Source organism: Hippocampus guttulatus, chromosome 15 (genome assembly GCF_054856545.1).
Source record: "Hippocampus guttulatus isolate MCC_2025c chromosome 15, RoL_Hgut_1.0, whole genome shotgun sequence".
In the NCBI taxonomy this organism is placed as follows: Eukaryota; Metazoa; Chordata; class Actinopteri; order Syngnathiformes; family Syngnathidae; genus Hippocampus; species Hippocampus guttulatus.
Window position 1 is genome coordinate 11,521,860 of NC_141275.1, and position 16,908 is coordinate 11,538,767.

Here is a 16,908-nt window from a genome sequence, read left to right on the forward strand (position 1 = left end):
GGAGGGAAGAGGAGGTCAACGGGATGGCCCGAGACAGAGCATGTGAGAGCGGTAGTCTTAATTGAATGAAAGCCCCTTCTGCTCTCAGATGTTGTAAACAAGAAGGGCTCAGTTACCCAACCCACTTGTCTTCTGCTTAATTGCCCACCTGCTAACCTCAACGTGACACCCTCCCATGTAAACCCCAGACTGGAATCAATCAAACATAAGGGGATTAGCAGCTGCAGCAATTCTGCCTCGTCGTCCACGTTCCTCGCCAGCCCACACAGCAGATTCCTGATGAAGCATCCCGCTTCCTCAAACTTCGGCTGATCTGTCTCTCTGCTGCTCCTAAATCAACCTTATGGGCCATTTTAGAAATTACTCTCATCACGAAGTGCATACATTTCCCTTTCCTCCATTTGTGCTGAGAAAAGTGCGAGCGGCGTCAATAGCTGCTGATCCTTGTTATTATCCGATTGGCAAGTTCTGAGAGGAATGTTCGGGAACTCGGCGGACTCTGGCTCGTCCCGCTGATGGATTGACGTTTCTGAGTTTGAGGTGCAAAATAAACGTGAAAGGAACAGTCGGACAAGCGCTTGTGCACGATTTGTTCGTATTCATATTCACTAAAAGCACAATGCGGGAAAAACACATCCACTGCACTGCACACATTAAAACTCATTCAGTACCAGCCAATTCTGGACCAAGTCTGAAAAGACGTTTAAAAACGTCTTTGGGAGTGAATGAGTTAACAAGAAAATCGGGCCTAATGAAATTATAGCTGATTATTTTCACGTAACACCTTGGTAATGATAATCCCCTAAAGCACCCGTCATAAAGCCAAGAGTGAAATCTGCCTCGTGTCAGCTTTTACAATGAGAAGCACTTGCGTGATTAGATGTCTCTGCGATCAATGCCGCCTCTTCTGACGATCATTAAGACTGCTCTTAACAGATTACACCCCCCCTCCCTAACACGCACCCCCCCCCCCACACCCGCCCTTCTCATCCTCTCTTCCTTGCTCCTCCTTTCTTGACACGCGCACGCACACGCAAACATCAGCCTGCAACACACACAAGAGGACCTCTGACTCTTTATTTCTTCACTTCAACTACATTTTTTTTAGGGGGGCGGGGGGCACTTGGAGCATCCGATCGCTCTGGCAAGTTTTGGTTGACGATGTGCTGATTTTGTCACAGTGATATGACAAACTAAGTCACGAGAACCAAAGTCACATGCCAGAAACCATGGAGCGGCTCACCATCCTCTGTCACCTCATGATTTCATGTTTCCATCCATCAGGAGCCACAAGCCTCATTACAGGTAAGCCTCTCACACGTAAGCAATTTGTAGCATCTTCTACACACTCACTTGTGGATCTCTTTTTGACGGGGACGTGGGGGTGGGGGTGCTCTTCATGACCGACTTCATGCTGGATATTTGGCTCCCAACCTAAAGCGGATCTTTTTGAAACTCCAGGTAAGCAGCCCTAAAATTTGTGGATGTGGATACACTTAACTGGACACTTCATGAAACAGACTTTGTGTCTATGATGTATCGAATATGCTGAATTTGCAAGGGTAAGATTGCACAGGTTGGACTGGCAAGTGCCTTCAATTCAGCAACATATTTCTCATTGTGGTGATTGTTTGCAGTGGTGTAGTGCATCATAAGCGGGGCTGTTTCTAATATTTTGAACCAAAGAAAGGTAATATACTAATAACTAATAATATAACACATGTTAACAGTGGACTCAATCCATTCTATGGCGCCGGTTGACATCTCAGTCGCTTGACTAAAGTAAATAAAGAAATCAAAATCATGACAAGTTCCCATCATAAAAACGGAAATAACTCTACGATTAATGTTTTATAGTAACATTTTACCAGTCTTAACTGTCCTACAAGCATGAACATGAACTTAATTGCCGAACTGAGTCAAACTCAACATAAAACGACACCCGTTTTGATGAAACGATCCAGAGAGCTCATGAATGGGGACTTAAAGTGTGTTATTTGTCATGTCCCCCAAAAATTTGACCCATAAAGTAGTGCTACCTAAGCGTCCGGGTATTACCACCTTGCTCAAGGGCAACACACTTTCCAAACTTTTGACAGTTGCATTAACCGTGAATCGAATGCAGGTGTCCAATGAGAACCATACCACTGAACCACCAATGCTTATAGAGAGTTAAAATATTATCTGAAAAGGAATTTTATAAATCGGTGATTCTGACTAGTCATAATTCCAATTCAGGATACCTCATGTGGACCTAATATCCACTTTGAATTCATGCATGTACCCGTCTTTACAGGTCAGCGTCTGTGCAAGGCGGGTAACGGCAGGCCGTGTTACAAGCTGGCCTATTTCTCCGAGCTGCGGCGAAGGCTGAATTTCGGGGAGGCCGACCTGGCATGCCGCCGGGATGGCGGCCAGCTTCTCAGCGTGGAGTCGGCATCCGAGCAGAAGATCGTCGAGCAACTCATCACGGATCTGAGGCCCACCGATGGAGACTTCTGGATCGGGCTGCGGCGTAACCACGGAGATGAGGACAGCAGCGGTGGCGGCGGCGGCGGCGGCGACTGCTCGTCGCAGTACCACTGGTTGGACGGCACAAAGTCTACATTTAGGTGGGTCACGTTTAGGGCAGCCATCTGCCAACCATTTTCAGTGTCACCAAGCCTGAAGCGGATAAGTGGCATAGAAAACGGAAGGATGGATCTTCACTGACATTAATGGATTGGTTTTAGTGTGTTAAGTAAATTAAAGGTGAGGAATGCCAAAGTGGCCTTTGGAAGAAAACGTGGAGTGCTCCTCTTGCCCAAAAGTAATCTGGGATAAGATTCATTTTACCTGTGACCCTAATTAGGAATTAAAAAATGAATTAGCTTTAAATTCACATTTAGATGCACTGCACACATAAAAAAAATGCTGGGTTGTTTTCCCGAACCACTTGCTGGGTAGTTGTGGATTTTCAGCAGATTGGTTTTACTAATTACTTTTACCCAAGGTTGGGTTAATTGTTTTGACCCAATAGATTGGCCACTGCCGATTCCAAACCTGAATTAAAATATGTGGCTTGTGTGAGGAAGGGTATCTATCTGGTGTAAAAAAAAAAAAAAAAAAAAAATTGTGGTTTTGCTTTGCGGTTAAGGATAAAGTCTCACGGTTTTTCTACAAGACAGGAATACAATGATGATGTCATCGATTTGCGAGAAGGTCACCGTCCCCATTCCGGCGTATCGAACTGCTTGGATATAGTCCCTGGTCTTCAATTCATTTCTCTTCTATCAGCGTTCCCACACGGCATTTAATGGAATTGCAATTTTTCGTTTTAAATATACTTCTCAGTATATATCCGATGATGGTATGACACTCCTTCAAAATGACAGCTCCCAAAATGTCCATTGAATAAGATCAATAGCTCTCTCTTCAACAATTACAGTAAAAGTGAACATTATAACCCCAGCAAGAGAAGATTTATTGCAGGGCTGCATTGGTTTTTATCTAAGTGAGCCCAATAAATAGGAGGGCGGAGGCAGTTTTGAGATAAATGACAGCGGCTCTGTGTATGTGCGCGTGCGTGCGTGCAGGAATTGGCACTGGGATGAGCCATCATGCGGCTACGAGGTGTGCGTGGTGATGTATCATCAGCCGTCCGCTCCACCGGGGCTGGGAGGTCTCTACATGTTCCAATGGAATGACGACAACTGTGAAACCAAGCACAATTTCATCTGCAAATACACAGCAGGTATACCTCACGTGTTCATTTGAAACGTTGGGATATGCTATTTTGCTGATGTTTTTTTTTTTGTTTATTTGTTTTGTTTTCTCCCTAGACAAGTCAGCTGATCCCTCTCCTCCAAACTCCACACATGCAGGTAAAATGCGATGCCATTTGATCAGCCGATATTAGCTCTTTTTTAAAAACAATCGTGCGCTTCCCCTTTTTTCAACACGTTTTTATGCTTTTCACGATCATTCTCAACACAACTGTATTAACAGGATGCGTTTTTGTTGTTGTTTTTTTTTTGTCATGACAGACACCTTTTCCTCATCTGTGCCGTGGAATCCAAGTAACCACAACGCAAAGAGGAGCACAGGTTAAATCACCCATTCAATTGACTTATTTCTCTTTGGAAAAAAAAAATCTGTTGAGTTTGATTTTCATGCTCATTAAAACTAAAATTGGCGTGTCGGACACAGGTGTCAAATCCTGGTCCATTAAGTAAACCCTGCCACAATTTGTCTTTGGCTACTGCTGCTTCTACTCAAGGTCGAGCAGAAGTAGAAGTTTGACACATTTATTTCATATATATTTGATCCGATAGCTCAAAAACTTGATGTGATATAGAAAAACGGAGATCAGTTTTGGATTTCGCATCCGCAAAATTCGTTAAAAGCAGCGGTCAGACCTAACCGAACAAAACGTGTGCTCGCCGGTGTTTGACATCTAAATGCTAATGCCTCATTTTTCTCTTAGCCCTGAATGTGATCTATATCATCATCCCCACCATTCCGCTCATTCTGCTGCTGCTGACGGTGACGGGCGTCTGCTGCTTCAAAATGATCATCGCACGGTGAGGATCCGATAACTTTGACGCCTCAATCAATGACCGGAAGTGTCCAAAGAGGAGCGCGTGTAGGCAGAGCGCACAAAGTCTTCAACATTAACGCAAATGTCAATACTGGATGCTTATCAATCACGACGATCTGCATTCGGGGAGGAAGTGTTGGAAAAACAAAGCGGTATGCTAAATTGATGTGTGTTTCATACCTTGATTGACCTCATCATGCCCGAAAGGAAAAATCTATTTTGTTTACACAAAGAAATGGATAAAGTCTTTGGACCACACACTAAATCTCTCGTTTTATCACAGTATAAGAAAAACAATCCATCACCGGTCCTTAATTAAATACTGGATAGGAAGCATATTGTTTGACCCGCAATCTGTTACCTAATCTGTGAAGTTAACATTGCCTGCCTGTCTTGGTGGGTTTAAAAAGTGATGCATGTCTGTTACTTATTAGTTTGTTGTAATTCTCTTTTCCCCGAGATGATCAAAAACATAATCTTTTAAACCAAATCCAAAAAAGCTCCCGTCATGATACTTGTTTTGTGGTGGGGTTTACACCACAGGTTTACACGCACTACACCCACACCCACACCCACTCCCACACCTACACAAACCTCTTCTTTCAAAAACAAAAGAGAGAAACAAAGCTTGAACTTAAAATCGTGGATTTTTATATTGAACGGGCAAAACTTGTCGAGTAGTTCAAGTGTAGGTCACATCGAGTCTCACTAATGTGAAGTCAAAGTAAAGTCCCAAGTCCTAAAATTGACCCTTCAAGTCTGACTCAGGTCAAGTCATGTGACACATTTTTGGGGGAATCTTGCATCGAGCAATACAGTTTTGTGCACTTTGCACAGCACATAAAACATTTGGCCTGACTGCGGTTGTGCCGTTCTGCTTCTGACAGACGTACAAATGAGAAGAAGTCAGAAGTACCCGGGACAGAGCCTGGTGCCCGTCCCAGCCCGTCCCCAACTGACGTCTACAATGTGATTCGCTCTCAGAAGGACGATGACTTGGTATCGGGGCGCCCCCACACCAAAAACACGTCCTTTCTTTGCTCGTCCCCCGACACCCCCACGGGGGATTACGACAACCTGGGGGGCCGCGACACCGAGAGCGGCTTCGTGACTCTCGCCAGCACTGAGAGCTGCTTCCTCAACTTCGACCTCAACGACCTCAGCTTGGGGCGTCGCGGTACGCGCGACCTCCACAACAGCAGCTTAGGTCGCCCGGCGAAGAGGGATGTGACCGACGGGACTCTGCCTCGACCCGGACAGTTTTACGACCGCAGTCTGGGCCGCCGCACCGCCAAGAGCGAGCATTTCGGCAGCGGCGGTGCCTACGGGGACCACGAGTTGTTCGATGACATCATGGCGGCGAAGAGGGACCTCTACGAGCCCAAAGTGACGCCCGGGATTCACACGGTCAAGGCGGACTTGTATCAGACCTACAGCAACAACGGCAATGGGGACTCTTACCAAAGCATCCTCGGAACGTATGCAAACCGTAAACCCTACCAGGCCACGCTGGAGAGCTACAGAAGTGGTCTGAATCCCGACGGAGGGAGGAAATACTCAAATGAACAACAGTGGCTCGACAGTGGAAAGTACTGATGTGTGTGTGTGTGTGTGTGTGTGTGTGTGTGTGTGTGTGTGTGTGTGTGTGTGTGTGTGTGTGTGTGTGTGTGTGTGTGTGTGTGTGTGTGTGTGTGTGTGTGTGTGTGTACAGTAAAATTATATCTGGTGATGGATGTGGATGGTAAAAAAAAGTTGCATGCGCATGGTTTGAAACTGTAATTTAACTGGAGGAAAACAACTGGATGTTGCTTGTCATTATCAGCAATACATCCGGAAAGCATTCACTTTTTGCACATTTGTAATCGATCCCATGGGTATGTAATTAATAATTATGACAAATTGAGATCCAAGTACAGAGCATTACAGATTTTAGTAAGAATGATTTAAAGGGTCGCTTAACATGTCAGCTGGGATCGGCTCCAGGTGTCCATGACCCGAATGGGGACATCAGAAAATGATTGAAAATGGATGAATGGAATTTGGTGATTTATTTTATTCCATTATCACATATCCCTTATGTTGCAGAGTTCCTTGCCGAAGAGTGACTTTTTGTTTTCTTTGTTTGATCATGACATACTCGGAGGAACACAAATAGGGGGGAATTTAATAGATTGCAGCCATGAATGCAAATTTCATTCTTGAAAAGGTGTAATTTGATATCATCACTCTGGAAAGATTGAACATTGCGGTGCTGCATACACTGAACCAACGTCATGAAGTGAGCTTGATAAAGTGCAGTTTGCGTTTGCTTTTTATCATACCATAGCGCACGGGTCCCCAACCGCCGGTCCACGGACCGGTACTGGTCCGCACAGAAATAACTTGCCTTAATTCCGTTTTATTTATTTCGGAATACGAAAGTTGTTTTATTTTGAAAAATTACCGGATTCTCCGTTACATCCGTCTGTGTTATGCTTGACTAATGTCAAGCCACGCTTCTCCGTCACGTGACCAATTACGCTAAAAAGAAAACGCTTGAGCTCGCAAAATGAGTAAAAAAAACTGCTGGAGATCGCAAATGACAGCGGCCTTAAAAGTACGTTCGAGACAACTGGATTAAAGTTATGGCTGAATACTCTGAGATCGCCACAATAGAACTGTTGATATTTCCTACCTGTGTGAGGTGGGGGTTTTCTGCAGCAACGGCGACTAAAACAAAATTACGAAGTCGACTGGACATAAACCACACACTTGAGGTGTCATTGTCTCCTAATAACCCGAGATGGGACCGTCTGGTTGCAAAAAATCGAGCTCGGAGCTGTGGTGAGTAGTCATTTTCATGCACTTTGAATTTGCGTTGTATCGTATTTTGTAGGCATTAAACATTACATAGCGGTCAGAGTGTTGCGGCCAGATTAGACGCTCCTTGTGTTTATCATGATATCTCGAAAACACCACAGTTTTCATGCAGCTCATACCATATTATTTTGTTGTATTAATCCGCCACACCTTAAATGCCGATCCCTGAAAATATTTTCTGACATAAACCGGTCCGTGGGGCAAAAAAGGTTGGGGACCCCTTCCATAGCGGACAACACTATGGAGAATGAACCGAGGCCTCAAAAAATCACGTTGACGTTGTGCACTCAAGAGTATTAGCGTGGTGCATTTGGAAAAGAAACTGTGCATAGCATTTGCATGACCTGTTGACATCTCACTGATGCGCTGTGCCTGTCCATATTCATTGGAGTCATTCCAAACCATGAGCAGAATGCAAGTGCTCGTTTTTGTGTCGTACAGTTGTGAAGCGTCACGATCGTAAAGCCGGAATTCATAAATGGCTCCTTCCTATTTCCTTGTGAATCAATCCGTTTTGATTCATCGTGCCTGTGAGTGTTGAAGTTGCTTAATTAATAATGCAGCATGTTATTGAGGGACGTTCACCTCTGCTGATATTCGTAAAGATGCGAAATGTCTTGATGTCTAAACCGCTTTGTATGTTTGTAAAGTAAATAAACAATCCAGTCGGCGACGGTGCTGTTTTTTTTTATTTAAAAACGGAATGATTGTGTTCACAGTCACAGTTTTCATTTATTACCCATCCAAATTAAATTAACCACTTCCGTTCATTCTCACCAAACACAGTAAACGTTTTTATGACATGATTCAGTGAATCCTTTTTTTTTTGCATTCAAGCCACACTTTGATGTACAGTACGAAGGGAAACACGGATATGAACGGCATCAATTGTAAGACATTCAAAGACTCGCAAACACACGATTACTGCCAGTAAACACACCTTGGAATTGTTTTCGCATGCGCACGCAGGCACACACATGCCCAAACGCACAGGCCCCCGTGAATAGGCGCAAGGTCCTTAAAGGGTCCATATCTTCATTCCTTCAGATGAATATTTCAAAACACACGCACACACACACACACACGGCAGCTGTGTCAAGTCAAAGGGAAAGGATGCTGTCGTATCGGAGCGAAGCGGGTTCCAAGATCAGCCGTGGCCGCGCGTACGCGGCTGCTTTTGCCGCCGTGATTTCAAGATGACGTAGCGTCTGTAGCTGGTGTGATGGTCAGAGAGGAACGGGATATAAAACGCTCGGAAGATCGGAGAGGACCTAGGATTTGAAACAAAGCGACCGTCTTGAGATGAATATCATGTCCGGTGTGGATTTGGATTCAGGAGAACTGGGCTGAAAATGCGAGAAGACTGTATCTTGCTAATTTAAGGTTAAATTAAAAATATATACTGTATTTAAATAAAATGTACATGGTTGTACGTGCGTCGTCTGGGTGATAAGCGAATGTGTGATACCTGGAAGCTTGGAGAAAAGGCTTATAAGCAATGATGTTCCACTCTTCTTTGTTGGCTGCGTAGCGCGGCTCACGCGACGTTTCTTCTTCCGTGTCGAGGTCGACCAGGTAGTGGCAGTGCCGGATGTCCACCTGCATGGAGCCAACGTTGATCACTTGAGATTCCACAAGGGAGGAGGCGGTGGTGGTGGTGGGGGGGGGGGGGGGGGCATCTTACATATCTGCTGGGTTCCTCCAGATTTTGGTCGTTCATATCAGCAGGTATGAGCTGCGTGGCTCGAGGGCCTGAGGCGTACGGCTTGGGGAGTTGACCTTTGAAATCACTTTGGATGAAGTGTAGTTGCCAGCTGAAGAGCGAGAACAGAAACGGCGACGGTTGTTCATCCAAAACTCGACACTAGGTTAATTGAATGGCTAACGCAATTCTCATTGAACAAATGAAACAAATGGGACGGCACACTAAGAGAAGGATTCACTGTCTCAAACTATTTGAAAATTACATCACGATCGAAATGACTTTTTATATAGAAATTAGGTGGGAATTAACTTTTTGAAGTAAAAAAAAAATTTTTTTTTTCCTAATTTACTGACATGTACCGGTAAATAAATGTTGTATCGCAATATTTGCTATGAAGAGCATGTACTCAAAGCAACAATCTTTGCTCTCTTTCTGTTTACTTCCTCTTGCGATTATTTTGGCAACCTGTCAAGGTAGAAAGGTCGGAATTAACTGTGGTCAGTTAGAAATGTGAAATGTGGACGGCATGATGGACTCGTGATCATGGCGTCCGAAGTCAATTGCGATATAAAAGGAATAAATTCCGCATGAACAATGAATGCCCAGAGCTAGTCATTGAAGTGCGCTGTCGGAATCGCGACGACTAACTTGTGAGGAAGAAGGAAGCTGCTCGGGAAGCGGTACCACTCCTTGCCCACACACACGCTAACTGGTCTCCCTTCGGGAACCGTGTGCAGGGTCATGTCCTTGGCGATGCGGAGGAATTCGGGGTAAAGGTCCAGGGGGGCGTGGTAACCTGTCGGGAGGGAGAGAGCAGGCAAAAAGTCAAGCGCACTGACCCGCAAGGAGTTGCGTCCGCCCACGTGAACCAAAACGCACCTCTGAAAAGGGCGACGGAGCGAGAGAGTGACACCACGGCAAAAACCACAACTGCACTAAACGCCAGCCAATTGGAGGAGACCGTGTAGTGATCTAGTCGGTAGCGCTGAAACAGGAAGTGGTAGCATTTCTGCGGGGGAAGAAACGATACCAACGTGAAAAAACGGTCCTCGCCACTGACGGACACGAGAGCGTAAACACACCTGGAGGGACGAGAGGGCCACGGCGCCGCTGAGGCAGATGAGGGGGTAGATGGGAAAGAGAAAGCGCTCTTCTTTGTGAGGCCGGGTGAAGAAAACCAACATCCACAAGTACATGGGGGCCAGGGTCAAGCAGTAGGGACGGCCCAGGTTCTGCACTGCAGAAAGCACAATTCCTTGAATTGTTGGGAACGCAACTTGAGGAACAACGAGAAAATACATTTGCAACAAAGCCAAATGAGAATACTCGCTAACGTTCGCTAACGTAGAACAAATCACTCACTCACCATTAAACTTATGCAGAAGCGTCTCCATGAGACCAGTGAGCGGCAGGGAAAAGAGCGCCAGAACAAAGACCACGTTGAAGTTCAGGATCCCGTTCACAAAGTAGAAGTGCCACGGCTCCGTACCTAGGAAAGAAAAAGAAAAAAGAACCCTTGACCTCTTGACCTTGAGACAGATGTGCTCACCAAGTGTGCTGCCCACTTTGAATCAGTACAGCATAACAAAAAGTTGTGTTGTTGGGTGCAGGCTCCCCCTACAGTCCAAAGAAAGCATTACAGTTAGACAATGTGCTTTCTGGCATCATTATCTTTGTCATGAAATTGTTATGTAAAAAAAAAAAAAAAATTACACCATTGGTTGACACAGAAGCTGTGTGTGTTAATTACCATACAAATCGGGCCCATGTGAGGTGAAGACGTTATACAGTAGAATATTGAGAGGGGCAACCACCAGCTTGCCATAAAAGAAAGAGTCCACTGCCACCAAGGAACCCTGAAAAAAGAATTTAAAGGTTAACTCATTTTTATCGTAATTTATACTCTTAATATGTTCAAATCGTTTTTTTCGTCTTTACCAGCAGTAGCAGCAGAGCAACAGCGGACCAGGTGATAAAACTCTTCCACTGCCTCTTTATTACAAGCAGGTCAAAAGCAATCGGCACCCTGCGGAGCAAACACACCAAAACGGCAAATACCAAAAATCATACTTTCATTTACAGGTTACAAGCAGGCATTCCACCCGGTGACAGTACCCGATCAGAGCCGAGAAAGGCCAGCCAACGATGGTGCCGGCGGCCACGCCAGCAATGGCTAACGGCGTAGAGTCTTGGAACCACCCGGTCATGGCGACCATTGTCGTGTACATGCAGAAGGAGGAGGGCAGGAATGCTGCGCAAGGGAAGAAACAAGGATGAGGAATCAGGGCAGCAGAGAAACACACACGAAAAAAAAAAGTCTGAGGAAGTTTCACAACCTGCAGATGAGCAGAACATTCCGGTGCTCAGGACGAGAAAAGCCAGCATCAGGCGGCCCACGTGCAAACCGAATTTCTTACAAACAGCCCTGGAAACACAACGTTAAATGTTAATTTCCTATATATTAATACGTACCGACACTCACTGGACATCTACACCATTATAGTCCTCATATTTTGCCCTTGTGATGAAGCTACATAAAGTTAAAAAGATTAGGGAGCCCGAATTGATTTTAAATTAATTGAAGTTACTGAGTGGAAGAAGACTGTCAACTCACTTGTAGAAATAGAGCTCACAGGCGCAGCAGCAGAACGCGAGGACACATCGCACAAAGTAGAAGACCAACACCTGCAACACCAAAAAGGAAAAAAAGAGGGCTAGCTGCCGCGTACCTTCTATCGTGACGTCAGATGCACAAGACTTGCCTTGCTTGTCTGCAGCACATGGGCGTGCAAACAGGCCGGGAGAGCGTGAAGCCACAAGTAAGCGTAGGATCTGATGGCATACAATGGCGAGTATTCCCACGTTTGCATCCCTGTGCCATAAAGCAGGTAGTGCATCTGTCAGAAAAGAGTCATCACAACTATTACGGACATTAACGGCTCAAGGCGGATAAAGAGTCACTCACCGCGCAGGAGAGATGAGTTGCAAATATATTTAAAGGAGACATATTGTGCTTGTTTGCCAAGAGTTCCCGAGTGTCTGTGACATGTTATGTAACAGTGGGGTGGAAGCGCTCACAAACACATTTTCAGAATTGCGATGAGGACACAAGATTTACTGGGCTAAATTCATACTTGTGGGTGCTCCAGTTACCTATTTTTTTCATACACTAGTGATCAAAAAGTCAAATATTCGCAATATGTCACCTTTACATATCATTTGTTTTTGTTTTTCCTGACTCACAGGCTCCCAGTAGTTGAAGGTCTCGTCGCAGTCGGAGATGTTACTAAGCAACGCTGCGCAGAAGCGTGCCGACAGCAGACATTTAAACGCAGTCGAACCTTCCGGGGCCCATACTTGCCCACCACGACTTATTGACCTATGAAATGATGAACATGTACACATATTGAGTTGTTGTAATACCTAAGAGGTGCTTTCCAAAGAGTACCTTTCACCAGCTGCAACATTAGATACACTAGCGGAAACCATCCATCCATTCATTAAATTTCTTCCGATTGCACATCGTCTGAACTAGGATGATATTTTCTGCAGGTTCCCTACTTGTGCGTGCCTTGCACCAACATCATGACTGCGAATGTAGCCGAGCAAGAATGAAATTAACCAACTGGCATCAACAATGATGCAATTGTTTTGAAAGCGAAAAAAGAGAATATAAATGGTTGTAAAATAAGCACGGATCAATTGCCGTTGTCATGAAATCGGAATCAAAGTATCGAGCGGACTAGCTTGTTAGCTCCCATTCCCGAACTGTCAGTCAACCCAGGGATGGACATGACAACAGCGGCGTGTCTTCTGTCGCTCGTCCCCGCCTCATACTCACTCTTGCCTCGTCTCTGTGTCCTTACTGTCTTCACTCCCTTTCTCCTCTTTCGACATCCGAGCCTCTGTGGAGACGTTAACGTTGTTCGCATCTTGTCTGCTGCCTCTTCTGCTTCGCTGACGTAGCGCCTTGGCCGCCATGTTTAACGACGAGCCTCCTCCGAGTCGCCCTTCGTTCATTTCCGTCCATGCTCGACGGGCCTCCTACGAGTCGCCCTTCGTTCAATTCCGTCAATGCTCGGCTTGTGAAAGGTCGTGCTCGGGACAAGGGACAGACGCCTCTGATTGGTCAATACAGGAGAGTCTAATCTTGAATTAAAACGTTTGTTTTAGTTTGTCGCTTCTTAAATTTTACAGCACTCTAATTGATTAGAACATTAATTTAAAAGATAATCAAACAATCCTCAATGGACGACGAAATCTCAAGAACGGGTTTCATTTCTTGCTCAACAATTTAAGAATATCTCTGTTAACGTTCACTTTGTTCCTGATTTGTGCTGTTTGAAATGTATATGCGTATATTTTCATTATTGAGTGCGACAAGACATCACTTCAAATACTTCATTTATTGTAAACATATGGCTATGTAGTCCTGCAGTTTCCTGTACTTGTTCCTTGCGTTTAACATTTTTGGATGTAACATGTTGCTATATAAACAAAGTTTTATTGTTTAATACACAGTATAAGACCCTTCTTTGTTTTCTTGCATATATTGCACAACGCGCTGAAATGACATTTATCGTCATTTTGGCTCAGAGTCTTGTTGAGCATATAACTCAAATATTAAATAGCATTGGTTAGTAAAAATATGAATAAAACACTGGCATGTGGTCTTATTTACATTTTCCCTGTAGTTTGTACCACTTAGCTTTAGAGCAGTGCTTCCCAACCACTGGGCACCACAGAAAAAACCCCCATCTCCCACAACCACATCATCATCATTAATTCAGGATATACAGATAAAGTATACAGTACTTTTGACGGTGTGCCGTCAGATTTTTCGGATGGAAAACATGCCTTGGATGAATGAAGGCTGAGAAGCACTGCTTTCGAGCACTCTGGTGATAATGCTCAAACACACTTTGGCGCACACAACAGTCCTTGTTCAACAACACAACATAATAAAACAGTTTCACATTTGATTCATATTAGGATTCCAATTTGCAGGTAATTACAACTCACTCAAAATAAATCACATTTAGCAGCCAAACCGAGGAATATTAGCTGCTACCTAATTGTGACTTCCAAGCATTCGGACAACAATGACTCCAAGCGTTTGTGAAACTGCAGGGCTTGTGTGTGTGACAATGCGTGTGTGTGTGAGTGGTAAATCAGCCTGTAGCAGTAGCTAGTCTGGCTCAGGTCCGGATGCGAGAACTTATCAATGAGTTTAACATGCTCCACAGTCCCGCGGGAGGCCACTCGGACCAGCGCGTAGAATTTCTTCTCCTCCCACGCCGTCTCGGTCCAGAAGCTGATGTCAAAGCTGAAGAGCTCAGGGAACAGGGAAAATGCGGTAAAAGGTGTCCCAGGTGTTGGACGGATGACAAACTGCTGTGAAAAGCGCGGGTCACGTGACCAGAGCAGACGCCAGTCTGGGAGTGAGAACATGAGCACGGCGAGGAGGTCCAGATTTAAAGACACAGTCATGCTGAGGAGGCTGACGTCATTGATGTCATTTGTGAGTACTTTACCGATGAAACCCATTGGCTGTGCCATTAGATGCAGACCTTCCTCCTTGGTAACCATGGCGATGCCATAGGGAGCGAGCAGTGCTCCCAAAGTTTGCTCAAGAACTTTTACTGGCTCGTTCTTTTTAGGGAAAACACCAGTAAGAAGGAGCTCGTGGAAGACTGGCAGAGCCCAGGGGTTGACTGGAACATTTCGGAACACCAGACCACTGATGCCATACAGCAGGTTCGTCACACCATTCCAATGCCCACTCTGCTCCAAATTAATTCCTTTAATATGTTTATTTTCCGTTTCTGTCTTGCCACCGGTCCACTCTTCTTTCTTCGCGACCACGGCTTCCATCAGGGGGCACAGCGAAGGACGCAAGAAATAAAGAGTAGTTTGACCCTTGAGATCAACATCAGGAAAGCATAATGACCTCATCCCATCCACTCCCTTACTACTCAACACCTTGTCCGCTTGCTTTGAGATAGCACAAGGCCCTCTGGCCTGACCCTCCAACTCATCTGTGGATGTACAAGCCTCACAGCTCAGCTCTTTCTGACAGATGTGAATCCGGTAGAGCAACATGTGGTCTATATCAGGGCAGCACAAATGCAAGTGTTTAGCTCTGAGGAGGACCGGAAGGGTCTCTGTCACCATGGAGACCGCCCACTTTTCCTGTAGCTTTTCGAGAAGAAAGTCCTGCACCAATTTGACAGGATGGACAGAATCTGAGGTGAGAAAGCCCCTAAAGAGAGGAAAACGTCATCAAAATCTTTTCATTAGCTTTTATGAAATCCTCAGAAAATACACACACACACACATAATAGAAAATATGACACAGAGTGTTGAGGTTGTAATACCGGGACGTGTAATCACTGAGTTCTGCTGGTATGTTATATTGGACCTTTTCTCCTTCCACAGTTTCCTCCATTTTAAACACTTGAGGGGAGCTGAAGGGGGCGCTGCGAGTAAACACGTGGAGCAAAGCATTCTCCAAATGGAAGCCTTTATCCTGACTCCTGTGGAAGAATGAAACTGACATCAAAACAACTTCCAATCCCACATTAAATGAACAACTTGCATGTTTGAACACTCACCTTACCTGTATCCTGTGCACTTGTAGCTTTGGTATTTGTCACTCTCAAAAGGGCGTACATCACTGAGGACGAGGTGCGCCTCTGCCGCCATGGCGACTACCTGCCAGCTGTTGTGCCGCTCTCGCCGAGGCTGGTCAGCCGGCGTCCCGCCCTGTCCGTTGCAGAGGGAAACTTGAACCTCCCCATCTTCGGCTAACACCTGAACACAACTGGAGGAGCAATGACACAAAAGGGATATTTGGATGGGTTTGGACAGAGTTTGGATAAATGGTCCAGACATAAGACATTACCTAGTCCTATTATGTCACCACCATTTAAAGTTCCTCTGATTAACCTCAAATGAAGTCCAGATGCTCTAGTAGTCTTTAACTGACATTTTTAACCAAATAAATATGTCGGCTAAAATGAAACTTTTGTCTTTTAATGACAGTCAGTGTACATCTGTAAAACCTGTAGCCCTCGTTGGGATTCAATATTACCTGAGAAAAAAGTCTTTAAGAAGTTGCCTGTTCTTTTTAACGCCACTCTTTCTCCCGCAGTGTGGGAAATTAAAGTGCACACGGTCAAACAATTGCCCTTGCAGGGATGCACATTCCCCCAGTTTTGTGGTGTCAACCTCAAAAAGCACCCTTCCACCTGGCGAAAAAAAAGGCATAACAGAATATAACCTATGTAACGAAACCGTAATGCACTGATATAAAAAGATCAACAATCCAAATCCTCACCTGAGTCCTTGATAGTCTGCATGTTAATGGATGCGCCTTCCTGCCGCAGTGCCTCCTCCTGCGGCTGCAGACAAGTGGCCGTGACGCTCACCTCCGATGGTAAGCGGCACAAAGCAGCAGAAAACGAGAAGTTCCCTTCTCCCACCAGCAAGATTGACGGTGAACGAGACATACCTATTAACCAGAAAATGAGGGAAAAAAGATTCTACAGGTTTCTAAAAAAAAAAGTAATCTCCCGTTCTTGTCGCAAAGGAAACACGCGTGAGGGTTTGACAGACTCAATTTTAAAAAGTGATTTGTTGTTTTAGTGGCTGAAACGAGTTTTACCGTCTTGTAGCTAAAACCGGCTGACCTTCCTGTGAATTACGGTGCCGATCAGGACGCAAAAGATCAAGATTAATCTCACCTACAGCCTGCATGGGTATA

General features: G+C 45.1%; 3 protein-coding genes across 6 annotated transcripts; 1 reads left to right on the plus strand and 2 right to left on the minus strand.

The window, feature by feature from the left end:
• Positions 1 to 1,030: 1,030 nt before the first annotated feature.
• layna (layilin a) lies at positions 1,031 to 6,254 on the plus strand. The gene is made up of 8 exons (XM_086131588.1): positions 1,031 to 1,305; positions 1,441 to 1,461; positions 2,297 to 2,612; positions 3,576 to 3,733; positions 3,822 to 3,863; positions 4,026 to 4,085; positions 4,466 to 4,562; positions 5,467 to 6,254. The coding sequence occupies exons 1-8, from the start codon at positions 1,218 to 1,220 to the stop codon at positions 6,173 to 6,175; spliced, it is 1,491 nt and encodes a 496-aa protein (XP_085987714.1). The 5' UTR covers positions 1,031 to 1,217; the 3' UTR covers positions 6,176 to 6,254.
• Positions 6,255 to 8,109: 1,855 nt separating this feature from the next.
• alg9 (ALG9 alpha-1,2-mannosyltransferase) lies at positions 8,110 to 13,186 on the minus strand. 3 transcript variants are annotated; one of them, XM_086131577.1, is made up of 15 exons: positions 12,991 to 13,186; positions 12,387 to 12,522; positions 11,906 to 12,040; positions 11,758 to 11,828; positions 11,480 to 11,568; positions 11,259 to 11,394; positions 11,082 to 11,169; positions 10,894 to 10,999; positions 10,510 to 10,632; positions 10,226 to 10,380; positions 10,023 to 10,152; positions 9,792 to 9,939; positions 9,123 to 9,252; positions 8,907 to 9,037; positions 8,110 to 8,709 (listed from the first exon to the last, which is right to left on the minus strand). In XM_086131577.1, the coding sequence occupies exons 1-15, from the start codon at positions 13,161 to 13,163 to the stop codon at positions 8,586 to 8,588; spliced, it is 1,875 nt and encodes a 624-aa protein (XP_085987703.1). In that variant the 5' UTR covers positions 13,164 to 13,186; the 3' UTR covers positions 8,110 to 8,585. The 3 variants fall into 3 exon arrangements, with proteins under 3 accessions (XP_085987703.1, XP_085987702.1, XP_085987704.1); XM_086131576.1 differs by having other exon boundaries at positions 12,985 to 13,186; XM_086131578.1 differs by lacking the exon at positions 12,991 to 13,186 and having other exon boundaries at positions 11,906 to 12,015; positions 12,109 to 12,522.
• Positions 13,187 to 13,530: 344 nt separating this feature from the next.
• Positions 13,531 to 16,904, minus strand: fdxacb1 (ferredoxin-fold anticodon binding domain containing 1). Of its 2 annotated transcripts, XM_086131574.1 has the most exons (6): positions 16,810 to 16,901; positions 16,483 to 16,656; positions 16,237 to 16,393; positions 15,763 to 15,966; positions 15,521 to 15,679; positions 13,531 to 15,405 (listed from the first exon to the last, which is right to left on the minus strand). In XM_086131574.1, the coding sequence occupies exons 2-6, from the start codon at positions 16,652 to 16,654 to the stop codon at positions 14,211 to 14,213; spliced, it is 1,887 nt and encodes a 628-aa protein (XP_085987700.1). In that variant the 5' UTR covers positions 16,655 to 16,656; positions 16,810 to 16,901; the 3' UTR covers positions 13,531 to 14,210. The 2 variants fall into 2 exon arrangements, with proteins under 2 accessions (XP_085987700.1, XP_085987701.1); XM_086131575.1 differs by having other exon boundaries at positions 15,521 to 15,610; positions 16,483 to 16,904.
• Between the last annotated feature and the right edge of the window lie 4 nt (positions 16,905 to 16,908).